The sequence below is a fragment of the Tupaia chinensis genome, unplaced genomic scaffold, assembly GCF_000334495.1.
Source record: "Tupaia chinensis unplaced genomic scaffold, TupChi_1.0 Scaffold000228_1, whole genome shotgun sequence".
NCBI lineage: Eukaryota > Metazoa > Chordata > Mammalia > Scandentia > Tupaiidae > Tupaia > Tupaia belangeri.
This window is the reverse complement of record NW_006159703.1, coordinates 341173-354893: the sequence shown is the minus strand read 5'-3', so window position 1 is coordinate 354893 and position 13721 is coordinate 341173. Positions and strand designations below refer to the sequence as shown.

The 13721-nt window shown below is 39.1% G+C and overlaps 1 protein-coding gene across 1 annotated transcript in view; it reads right to left on the bottom strand.

The window, feature by feature from the left end:
- Window positions 1–8571: 8571 nt before the first annotated feature.
- KCTD16 (potassium channel tetramerization domain containing 16) overlaps window positions 8572–13721 on the bottom strand; it is a 281440-nt gene continuing 276290 nt past the window's right edge. Inside the window, exon 3 of the mRNA XM_006148032.2 lies at window positions 8572–10640. Coding sequence (XP_006148094.1) covers window positions 10186–10640 — 455 coding nt within the window. The 3' untranslated portion in view covers window positions 8572–10185. The remainder of the gene's footprint in view (window positions 10641–13721) is intronic.

Here is a 13721-nt window from a genome sequence, read left to right as displayed (position 1 = left end):
TTATGCTTTTAAAACCACAACTGCAGGAGGCCTATAGGAAATATGAATGACCACACTCCATTAGTTAATAAGTGCCTCTGGTTGTGTGGGCACACCAGACAAGTCCTTGGGACAAGGAATCTGTGCTTAGACTTTCCCCTGAGCCCTGGGCTGGGAGCCATGCTGCTCTGAAGGTATGCGTTTACGTGCATACAAACTGATCTCAAGGAGCCCTTGGGAAGCTCTGTTGCATAGATTGACTTCGAACACTTTTTACATTCTCCAGTAACATGCAAAACACAGGGCTCGGAATGAGAACCTAACTTCTTACATCCTTAAGCCTGCCGACAATTCAGTCATTTGGTTATTAGGTATATAAAATGCCAAAACAGATTTGTTTATTTGTTTGTTTTCCTTTGTTTACATGCTCTTCCTTCTTTGAGCAACTTTCAGTATTTGAATAACAAGCTTACAGGGTTGTTTGTAGGAGACTAGAAAGTGTTCAGTTATTATCATAATGTGCCCTTGAGCTTTAGTATCTATTTACAATATACTCATTATAAATTGTTTCCTGTAGCTTTAAATAATTAAATGAATAATTAGCTCCACCTTCAAATCTTGTAGAACCACAGGGACCCCCGTGAGTGATAAAGTGAAATCAACAAGGAGATAGTAAATTAACCAAGAGTAAATGAAGGCAATAACCATTGGGTTGGTGCTAGCAAACACATCTTCTTTTCCCTTTCTTCCCAAACATCACTTCTCATTTGTTTTGTGTGTGTGTGTGTGTGTGTGTGTGTGTGTGTGTGTGTGTGTGTGTTTGAATGAATAAGTTTGAAAATACACAGTTTGAAATTCCAAAACATGGTCTGGATAAGAAAGCCAGTCTGTACAAGTTCAGCATTTCTTGAAATAGACTTCTGTTTGGTTTTGTATCCATAGATGTTAAAATAATACTTTGATCACATTCTCTATACCATAACTAGATATACACTCAGAGTAAAAGAGAATTTTGGAAATCAGGATTATATGAGAATATCGAGGAAACCAAATAGGTTGGGTTGTCAGAAAAGCCATGATGTATTTTTCTGTTTTTCTTTGCAAAAATGCATAATGACTTTTCCGATGACCCAATAAATTACAATAATACATTCCTCAAATTTAAAATTCCAGTTTCAAACTATAAGTTTTGTTTTCTGTGTATACATATGTATAGATACAGATATATATGTATATATACACACACATTTAGACAGATGTACATATATACATGTATACACATACTTTTATTAACATATACATATGCAATATACATCTATACACATACTCTTCATACACACGAACACATAGCCTCATATTTCTGTGCATTTTCTTTTCTGCAATTGCCTCTGTTTTTCCCAACTTAGACCAGTAATGTTGAGATGCTGGGGGTAGCCAATTACATTTGAATTTCTGACCTGTCTTCAATAAAAAAGCCAAAAGGAAGCGATACATAAGTAATAGCAGCTACATAGATACATGTGTGTATAGGCACACATGCACACACTCACCCATACCTACTTCACTACTCCTGAAGCCTTCCCTGGTAATCTGTATAGCGCACAGCAAGCAGTGGCAGGTACCATCTTCCTGATGTGGAAGCTAGTTTATCATGCTGGGTTTCACAGAGAGTCTGTACTCACCAGATACATGTTCTACAGCATTGTTGCCCCTGCACAGGGCTTACACTGTATAATACAGCCTGTGCCTGGCAAAACTATCCCTCCAAATCTGCCTCACCTGTATTTTCAAGGGAGATAATGTCTAATAGCATTACCAATTAAAATAACGAAGGACTTTCAGGAAGAAGAAGCCAGCCTGGGATCCTCTTGGCTACCCTTTGCTTAGAATAGAAAAGACAAGAAACTGGTAAAGTCCAGAACAGAGAGAAAATATTGTATAATGAGATGGTTAAACCATCAGCCTTTATAGTCCAGTAAAACCAGATGAAAATCTGGCTCTGTCACTGTTGAGTAATGAGCTTTCTAAGCTACTTTATCCCCACTGAGCCTCATTGACCTCATCTCTAAAAAGAGAATGGTGACAGGGCCTACTTCATTGGGTTACTGTGGGATTAAATGAGATAAGGCATGTAAAGCATTTACTAGAGTTTCTGGCAGATGATAACAAATCCTTGATATACATTGTAACTTAATATCTAAACCATAGTTCTAGAATATTGATTAGGAAATAATACAGTATAGGATTTAGGTGATCTGAATTCAAGCCCTTGATCCCAAATCTGGTTTCCTGGTCAACTGGAGTGCTCATCACAGTGACCTGTGCAGGGAATGCACTCAGCAAATTCTGTGGAATGCACGTGACCAAACAATAAACGAATGACTGATTCGAGCTCTCTGGGTCTTTAGTTTCCCTTGCATAAAATGGGGATAGAATGAGCTGACAATTATTTCACCACTGGGAGGCTGATGTGCTCAATTTAAAGAAAAATGTCAAGTTATTAAAGATATGAGTGCTTTGTGTCCTAATAAAGTCAGTACATACAAACTAGAGAAGAAGGCTCAGTAGTCAAGGTTCAGTACTCATACTTGTCACACCTTAGAAAACAAGAGTATGGGAGCCAGCCCTAGATGACTATGGAAAACACATTTCCCAGTACCTAAGTGCCATCCTTAAGGAGAGGATATTTGTCTCAAAGCGACAAAGTACAGGATGAGCACAGAAGTACAATGAAATCATCAGCCTGCTCTAAGCACTCTGCACCTCACTGGTTTCATTTTATAGTACTTAATAGTTGTTGATAAGTTCTGAAACATTCAAAACAGAGTCATGTGAACTCAAAGGGCCCTCAGTGTGCTTTGCAACAAGTCCATTTGGCTGTCACAAGGTTGACAACTTCGCTGAAATATCATTTTTCTGAGGTAGAAAGACAGAAGTAGACGACAGACATCTAAAATACAGATCTGCCTTATCAACATGAGAACCCTGAAGAAAATTACATATTTCTTTTTCTAAACTCAGCTCTCACATGTGTGTAAAAAGATAATTCTATTTGACTTCAAATAAACCCTATATACACTTAAGTTGATACTAATTACTTTTGTTTTCTTTTATTCTGTTTCTTGATCTGGAGTCTTTCTCTACATAGCACAGAAAGAATGTCTTAGAAAAATTTAGCCAACCCTTAATTCGGAGTTTCTCAAGCTAGGCATTGTTAAAATATTGTATTGGGTAATTCTTCATTTGAGGGTCTTTCTTGTGCATTACAGAATTTTTAGCAGCATTGCTGGCCTCTACCCATTATATGTCAGTAGATTGTCAAGTCATGACAATCAAAGATCCCTAAGGCACTGCCCAAAGAAATCTTGGGGGTGCAACCCCCCTCGTAGGAGCCAATGCCTTAAATGCACACAATCCACACAAATCAGAGAAGAGAGTTTCTTGAAATTGTTTTTATCTGTCTCTCACATAAAGGGATAAACTCTGATCACTGGCCGCAATTGAGATAAACTGCTGATGACCAGTGTATATTCTGGATTCTGTCCTTTTTTGCTTTCAAAATATGCAATCTCTTCTTTTCTTTTTTCCTTTGCTGAGTATGATGCCATTCTTGACTGTAAGAGTGCCAATGAGTTTACTTTTTTCCCCCAAAAAATCTATAATGTTTGAATTTCACATCAGGACACCAGCTCTTCCCAACATTGTCAAGGACTGATGTGCACAGTGAAGACATACTGTGCTGAACTAATGCGCTAGTACACATTGCAACCAAAGACCTTTGCCGTGCAGTTGGATAGCATTCTCATGGACATTAACTAAAACTTGCACGTGGCCATTGCACACTTTCACACACACAGATGTGTTTCTTCACTTCTGCTTTGTTGTGCAAATTCCGCCTCCATTTATGATAGATGGATTTGACATCAGTAGGAAGAGAATGTGAAGTTATGTTGATATTTATTGTGCAAATGCTGGTAAATTAGCTAAAGGTCATTTCTAAGAATAAATTAAAAAGATGGAGGAAGTCAAAAGAGAAAAGAGACACTAAATCCTCCAGTTGGCATATAAGTGCTTTTACAAGGCTAATGGACAGGAAAATCACCCCTAGCCTTCTCCAGGACAAAGCCCTTGACAGTTATGGGCAGGGTACATTTCTCTTTAGCTTTAAAAACTAAATTCCCGACACACAGCAAGGATGACAGTTTAGACATTTTACCCAATTATAACATAATTTGTTTGCAAACATGAGAAATATTTTTTAAAGTTTAGGAAGCTAAGGCAGCAAAGGGCTTCCACTTGGAAGCAGAAAACTGAAGACAACAGACAGAATCAAATTAACTTTTTATCTGTTTTTATCTTGGCCAAATCATCTCAATTAGCTATTCAAGTTCATCAGTATCAATAAGTATTCCTTCCTTTCCTTTGGAAGTAATCTACTTAAATGTTCACAGGTGAACATGATAACCATACCATCCATTTTATAGCTCTCTTAACAAATGGGAATTTGGCATCTATCTATTATGTTGTCAGAAGAGTTATGATGCATTTTTGCATAGAAAAACAGAAAAAAATATGACTTTTCTGACAACCCAATAGTTCCTCTGTTCTGTATATGGCTAGAGCATTAGAATGCTCTAATTCTTTCTTTACTTGTCTGAATAATCATAGTATGGCCACCTATTCTGGTCAGCATGTCTGGGAAATGACGAACCTCACTTCCCTTCATGTCATTATATGACCATATGAAATCATGTCTTCTCTCTTTCTTTTGCTTTTATTTTTTTATATGGGTTTTGCTCCAAGTTTCTAGTTAATTTGGGGTTCAGGATCTCCAATTCTCTGAGAGCATCAGAATTTTGCTTAAGAAAAATTTGGCAGTCCAGTGTCTCAATATTCAATTGTTCATTTTGGTGGTATTTCTGTGCGTCATTAATGGGGCCCTACACATTATTAAACTATGGGTCACTCTTAAGATCTTCTGACTCAAACTGAATAAAGACCTAAAAATGAATAACTCTCCTTGGGAAAGATCATTACTTTTATTCCTTGTTGGGTGTCATTAAGATACATCTCTTGAAAGATGTGTTCCCATCTACCCAGGGGTAAAACTACCATGTCCCAAGGAGTCAGGTGGTGAAGCTGACCCACATGGAAAGGTTCAGAAGTTCCCATCATGAGACCTTCCTCTGCATGCCCAGTGGGTGCTTATCCATGAGCTGGGCTGACTGTGGATAAGGGTCTGTTGGGGGCGCTATCTCCCTCTGTGTGTGTGTCTCTCTTGTGGAAGAATTGAATAAACAACTTTGTAAAATATTACAATGATTCCAGTATTCAGTTTGGGAAAACAAAATAAAAACAGAATAAAAACAAAAAACAAACCTCAAACATATATACAATGTGGGGAAGGGATAACTTTTGACAGATGAATGACAAAGGAATTCTAGAAACCTGTCCCACATTAGACCTAGGATATTCTTCTTTGGGTTTTCTCTCCTAACATAATGAATAATGCATTATTTAATTGTAGTAGGAAGAAAGTGACAGAATGTGAGGAATTGCCACTAGGAAGTGAGAAACATGTTGACTTAATGTAGATTTCCTAAACAATAGAATTTCTCAAGGTGAGGTCCAGAGACCATTCGTACTGAAATCATTAAGGATTTTAGCTCAAACTGCAGATTCTTTGGCCCTACTTCAGGTTTCTGAATCAGACACTTTGAAGTTAGAGTGAAGGAATCTATTTTTTTTTTTTTCATGTGTTACAAATGAGTTTTGTGCACACCCATTCTTGGGCAACATTATTAAAAGTTTGCAATGGAGGTTACAGGGGAAAATAAACCATCATTCTGATGTATATGGCAAGATGAGAAAAAAGAAACATTTCAAACAAATAAGCATTGTGGTTGCATCACAAGACTGTGATTATTAAAGTTTAAGACTCTTTCCTTTCAGCAGGGATGGAGAGCAATAACCGTTTTATCTAAAACCAGAATGATGAAGGCAATATAAATCAAACCCATTCCAGCAGGTTTCATTTGGTCTAATTTCTCTGAAGATATTAATCATTGTACAGTCCTGTACAAATGACATTGTAACTCAGAATACAGAATGCTCACTCTGATTATCTCTAGTGTATTGTTTTGACAATATAAAAGAAAACGAATAAATTGAAACAGTGGGCCATCAAGATTGCAAGATGCCAACAATACTAAGATATTAAAGAGAGAAATGGCCCTCGCTAAACCTATAACCCAGCATGCAAATTGGCAAAAACATTTATCTGCCACAGAGTCACCAGGGGGGGATAATAATTCCCTTCATTTTTCCTTTGAAAATTGCTATGTCAAGTGGAGATGACAAAGAATTCTTCCTGAAAGTTCACAGAAAGAGTCTTATTAATTCGGGTAAAGATCATCTAGAAAACGAAGGCTAGTCAAATCCACTGCATGGTATCTGGCCACAGCAAATACAAGGACTGAAATGCTCTTGAGTTAACCAACAATCGTTAAATACAATGTTGCAAAGTTGAGAATGTAGCAAAAGAAAATATCTGAGAATAAAACTTTGGCTCCCATTGTGGGAGCTGGTGTCAAGTAATTTTACAAAACACCATCGTTGCCTTTTCTTTTTCTCACTGTGCATGTTTCTCTTGGCACAGACAAAAGGTATTCAGATAGGGATCTAATGCCCAAGGAAGCAAAAGTAATTCAGAAACATAGGCAGTGCTAACTAAGAGGACCTACACTGAGCTACATGTCTGTGCCTGTGGATAAAGGTGCCTCTGAATCAAACGGGGTCAATTAAAATGCAGCAAATTCCATGTCAGCCTCCTTTAATAAATACATCCCCCCAAAAGAGGGTAGACATAACTACCGGGGAATAAAAAGCAAAGTGGATGCTTATGATTTGTGCATTGTTCCCCTTTTATTTTCTTTCACCATGCATGATAACTGTATGCAGTTTCAGTATGATAACTGTGCCTGTAATTACAAAGGATAACATCACTGCCTATTTAGGAAGCCACTTCGCTTTGTTGTTTTCATGACCGCATTTCAGTGCAATTTTTGTTTTCACAGAAGGAAGAATACACTACTATAATGATTTAGTAGGTCTATTTTCCTGTCTTCCCTTTCGTGTGGTGAACAGAGACCACTCCCTTTTTAATAGTAGGTGGCAGGACTTTATAAATGTTTTTGATCTCAGGAGATCCCCCTATCATTAGGGAATGACTTCCCCAAACTCACTGAATTTTAACATCACAGGATTTCCCCAAAGGCTGCCTAGGTCAGGGGTCCTGCACATCTGATTCCCTATTCACCCGACCAATCTGATGCCATTAGTCTTTTTCATATCAGCAATTTATGACCCTCATCATCACCAATGTTCAAGAAGTGAATCACAAATATTATTCTGTCTAGAACTGAACTGAAAGTTCCAAAGACTATTTGCATTTCAAGGAAACAGGCCTGATTCACAGTCACTGCCAGAGGTACTGTATATCATCTTGTAACTCACTCGAAATTCATTTCCAGTGATCCAGGCCATCTGGACCTCTCTCAAGAACTTCACTCAAACTAGGGTTGAAGATTTCCAGGTACTTGGAGTCTCCTCAGAGCCACTGACTGACCAGATGTATACTCATCCCTACACCAGCACCCACACCAACCAACACCATGTTGTTGTCAGCTTTTTGGACTTCTTAACCATAGGGGAGTGCTGGTCTAGAGCTGGCCTAGATTTTAAATGCTGCTGTTGTTGTTATTCTAAACAGATTTCCTACTACTGGTCTTGTTCACTGGGGGTACAAAGAGTCCTCGAAAAGAAAACATTCATGACAGGTCAGAGGCTAGCAGAACAGAACCTTGAACTTTTTTCTTTTTTTCCTAGTGTTTAATCTTCTGTTCAAAGAATGTAGGAGAAGTCCTGGTTTGACTGACAACTCAATTCTCTAGTACTTACTAGGGTACTAGGGTATCTCTATCTCGATGTCATTACTTTCAGGTCTGAAATGTAAGCAAGTTAGGAATATGACCATTTCAGTTAGACTCCAACTCTTTGACAGCATTTTCAGTGTAACCACAATTGTCAATGGACCAAAGTGAATTTCAGGGTATCTTCCCTAAATTCAACGTTTCCTTGATCCATTAAGTTCTGTGATTTTTTTTTTTTTTGCACGATCTTCAGTTATTAGGATGAAGGAATGTTGGTATATTATCAAGAAACATGGAAATGAATAAAGACATATTGGTAGACTTTACAAACAAAGCTATGTTGTAGTTAAAATATCTGTTAATATATTAATATATAAAACAAAAGAACACCACTTAAAATTCATAAATTATAATTCTCTTATAACTCAACTCCCAAAATTAACTTTCTTTTTCATTTAAGCAAAACTTTATATTTCATTCTCAACAACAACAGCAATAAAAATTTGCTAAACTGTCACCGAGATGTGAAGGCAAGAATTACAAACTTTCAGAAAGGTATTCATATACACATGAGCACTATTAACAGAAACTAGGCAAGAACCTCTCATATAATTTAATTAATGTGCATTAATGAAAGATATCAAAAATAATAAGTTGCTCATTTTTCCTTACTACATATATTATTTTGGATGCCTTTATCACCTGTGAGAGACACATACAACACACACACACACACACACACACACACACACACACACATAATGAAATAATTTGGAGTGCCTTGCACACAATAATTAATAAATTATTTTTTCAGTTACCACTGAAATTCAAGACGAATGTTGAAAATAAAAACTGGCCTTTTAACCTTCATTTAGCACAAGTCTACAAAAGAGCTCAGTTGGTATGCTAATAGAATCCAGAACCAGGTGGATGGATGACCGGTTACTGACAGTGCCCTTTTGGCTGTGTCTATACAGGTCAAAGGTGTACTCAAGAAAGACAGTTTAGAAGCCAAAATCTTAATTTTGGAGCTCCAGTTACCTAGTAGGCTTGTTACAGACATCACAGAAATGACAGTTAAATCCTCATCTAGGAAGAGCTGACCTTCAATCTCACAGGCAAGCAAAACTGGCCATAACAATGTAGCATTGCAATTTAAAATTGTTATGAGAAATTATTAGAAGGTGTGTGGAATACAATTCCCTCTAAAAATATCAGACCCAATTCAAGTGATGTGTGTCGATCTTAGGTCCATGACACAGGGACACAGAAAATCGAATGAAGGTTATGCAGAAAGTCCACACCATTAAAATGTGGACAGGAAAACTCTGAAAACATTGAAAGAAGGGTGATAATTTAGCTCAGGGTAGAGAAGGCTGAGTGTGGGTCACTGAGTAGTAATTTTGGAGGATATGAATGTTTTCTTAACACAAAGAACGTTTGACTAGCCCTTCCTACTCTTTGCTAATGCAGAGAAAGAGTAAGCCAGTCAAAGAGCCAGAGGGTGTTAATTTCCAAATAAGGAAGACAATTTGTTGAAGAGGAGGGTTATCTGATGTTAGAAAGAGTTGCCAAAAGAGGCTGGGAAATCTTCCCGGGAGGGTTTTAAGAAAGAGGCAAAGGCTCGTTTGTCTGAAGTGCTCTAAGACAGGGCTGTGGGAGCAGGCGCTCGGTTGTCGGATGCCCCGGCCCTGGGTCCCGTGCATTGTGTGTATATACATATTAAGTTGTGCTTGTGTTGCACAAATACTCATGCATACGGAGTCGGTATAAACTGGCACGTAGAGATTTGAGTGAAAAGTCATATAAATCTGCCATTCTCCCCTTACCCCATAAACAAAGGAAAAAGCGAAACTTTAAAAATTCAAGCACATCCATTGGGCCAGATCTCTTTCTACCATGTCCTTGTTCAAAGGAGAGAGGTAGAAGATGAGAGAGAAAAAACCCAGTTGGAAATAAAGGACTCCCAAGACCTCTCAGCTACTGGTCCGTAGCTGACTCTAATTATATATGATATTCAGCGCATGAAACCAAGTTAACAAACAGACAACAACGAAAAAAGAGTTTTTGTACTTCCACATCTGGAAAGAAATCTACCCTGTGGATTTACATGTTAAGGTGAACTAGGTAAAGTAGGCAGTAGAATATCAATGGACTATTGTGTTCTAACAAATGTGTATCATTAGTTGTCATTTTTCCTTTAAAATATGAATTTCCCTTGTTTATTTCAAAATGGTGACTCGGTTTTCTTCCTGCCCCACCCCCCACCCCTCCCCTATAGATGGTACTTCCGTAAAAGTTCGGATTGCCAAGGATGTTTTCTCTCGGGGAACCGATCTGGAATTTTGATCTTGAGGAAATCCTGGATGCATTTCTCCAGCTCTTCCTCAATCGAGAGCTTTTCCTTAACAGATTTTTTTTTGCTGCTCATGTTCGACTCCCTGGAGCCTGAAGTCAGAGTCCGGAGTAGATCGCTTTTCCGCCGCATCTCAGACTGTTGGATCAGCTGGACTGGGCCTTTCTTGATGGGGCGGTCCAGAGTCTGGATGTTGGTCTGACGTGTCACGGGGCCACAGATGACTGTCTCCTGGGGAGAGCTGGCCTCAGACTGGCTGTCACAGCTTGAGGTGGAGAGGTCATTGCAAGATGTGCCACTCTCCCCTTCCTTATCACCCTTGCCGTTCTTGCAGCAGCAATCACAGTGTGAGGATGACCACCGGGAAGGCTCACCTGCAAGGGAAGCACAGGACCCGAGGCGTTAATGCCAGCCGACTCAGCTTAGAGTAACAACACAACACCGGAACACACACATAAGCAAGCATCACAGAGCCATGCTTTTAGAAGTGGGGTGGCACATGGCTGAGGTGCAAAAGGAGAACCCAGAGCCAGGTCGACTGGGAGAGAAGATGAATAATGGTATGTTTTGTAAGAGGAAATGCAGTATGATGCAGAAGCTCTTGGGCATTGAAGCCAGACTGCCCTTTACAGGACTACTTGTCACCTTAGAAGACCCCTCACAGGACCAGCAGTTAGCGTAATGGCTATGTCGCTGGACTCCCACATAGTCGACCGCAGTTCACGTCCCAGACCCGGTGGCTTAAACTCACTCTGGGCGCGTGTGCGTGCGTGCCCAAGATCCCAAGAGGAGAATGGAGGAGAAGGGATTACCATCCCCCTGGGGGGTGATTTCTTGCTTTCTGTCTCTCTGTCTCTCTCTGTCTCTCTCTGTCTGTCTGGTGAGCACACACATCCTATAGGGAAAGCCTCCAAAAAAAAAAAAAAAAAAATAAAGACCCCTTCCCATTGTCAAAGCTTTCATTTTACTTGTGAGATTAAGGTAGTAACTTCCCTAATATCTAGAGTTACAAGGCGGGTTTAGATAAACTAAGTGAAATTCTTAGTGCAGTATGTGGTCCTCAATAAATGCTAGCCAATTTTACCAGGACCAACGTTAACCTTGATCCAAAATTCCATGTGATAGCGGTCAGCTAGAGCAGGAAGAAGGCTGTCATGTGGCCATGAAAGAGTGCTCACTGTGGCTGCCCCTGCCTAGGCTCTGTGCTCCCATCTCGGTGGTCCTCAGGAAAATTCTATGAGCTCAGTAATTCCACTTCTGGTTTCCATACAGGGAAACAAAGACCCTAAGCATTTAAGAAACATTTCACAGTTTACAGTCTCTAAGTGGCAGGCTGGAATTAGAATACAGATCTTTGAAATACTGTAACTGAAGTAATTATGTTTTTCTTCCACTTTCCGTCCTGTCTAAAACTCTCATTTCTCTTTGAAAAATAGTATTTGAACTTTAACTTTTCTCTTATTCACCTCTTCTCAGTATTTATTTTGTACTTCCTCCTCTGAGCTATGGTTATATTTTGTTTATTATTGCATGGATCACATTCTGTTATAATTCTTAAAAAAAAAAAAAAGCTAGAAGGTGTGTGAACTCACCAGAGAGCAATTCTTTTCTACCTTACGATATCAGCTACTGAAACAAGAGCTAGCTCACTGATGTGGACATAAAGAAGTATCCAATAAAGAATCCAGGTTGTCCAGAGAACAATGTCCCAAGAAAAGACTGTATCCTAATAATAATGTATAAGTACCTGGATCTAGCCATACAGTTACATGATCCACTAAAATCCTTTTTTTTTTTTTTGAGATGTTTTCACTTTAGGGTGCGTGCGCTCTCCTGAAAGACAGAGAAAGACATAGAGACAGAAAGTGAGAAATCACCCTCCAGAGGGGATGGTCACGCTGCAATCCCTTCTCCTCCATTCTCCTCTCGGGATCTTGGGCACGCACGCACACGCGCCCGGCGTGAGTTCTAAGCCACCGGGTCCAGGACACGAATCACGGTCGACTACGTGGGAATCCAGCGACATAGCCATCATGCTAACTGCTGGTTCCCCCTTTTTTATTTTTAAGCCAGTCTGAGTCTTTATCTCCCCATCCCCCTGATTTGTGATTCATAACATTACATTCAGCACTTTTTGGATCCCTGTTGGTGGCTCCATGAATTAGAAAAATCCACCATCATGGCATAAACCAACTTTCTAAAGAAGAATTGCTGCCCCCAGCCTGTCATCTTCTGAACAGCAACGGTCTTCCTGGCGTCATGAACTTAATACTGTTTCCTGATCATATATTACATGCTGGGCACTTCATATAGTTCATTTCACTTCATCAACAGAAAAAGAGGAACCAATTCCCTTTAAGATATTATTATTGAGGACAAGGATGATGTAAATTTAAAGGAGACCCAGTTTTGATTTGTAGTAGTCTGCTTAAAGTAGAGCAAACTCAGAACGGAAACTATTAGTCAAGTTATAGTCTGTCTTCATGTATAATGCCTGCTGCTTATTTATCTGAATGACTCAAATACTTACAGCAACTTTTCTTAATACATTTTTTCCCAGAGGGTGTAAGAATAAAAGGTCCTATAAATCGCAACTCTTGAAGTATCTCTAACATATACACACATTTCAAGCTACTTTCTAAAATGTGACTGAGTAATCATTGTATTTATATAGCTATTAAATTAAATGCAACAATCCAATTAGCCAAAAGGAATCACAACAGCGTTAATGTCCTAGTTATCCCAGGCTATTACAAATAAATATCTTCCATGCAACAGAGAAATTGTTCAACATGTGCCAGCTGGTGACTGAAAATATCAGCAACAGAAAATGGCTTCTGTCTGCCAGCATGGATTTTGAGATTATGTTTCACCTTCCGTCGGCAGAATCTGCCTCTGCCTTCGAGAACTCAGCCATCTCTGTACTAATATGACTCAATTGAGAAATGATTCTAATGAATTGGACTAAAGAAAAATAATCACATCAAACCGGAGCTGATCTCGTTTGATCCTTTTCAGAAAAGTTCAGCTATTGAATTTAGCCTCTTAGAAAAGGAGGAGGAGAGAAAAGGCAGAACGAAGAAGGAAAAGAAATATGCATATGCTGGGATACACGGGCTTATTACCTGAAAACAAGAGGACAAGGACCAGCAAGTGGTGTAATGATTACGTCACTGGACATAGTAGTCAACCGTGGTTCATGTCTCAGACCTGGCGAATTAAAACTCATGCTGTGTGTGTGTGTGTGCGTGTGTGTGTGCACACGCGTGTGTGTGTGGCTTAAATCCTGAGAGGACAATGGAGGAGAAGGGATTGGGTCATAGCCATTCCCTCAGAGGCTGATTTCTCACTTTGTCTCTCTGTCTCTCTGGTGAGCACACATGCCCTATAGCAAAAATCTCTCCAAAAAAAAAAAAAACATAAACAAAGAGGCCAAATAATTTTTTTTGGAAAAC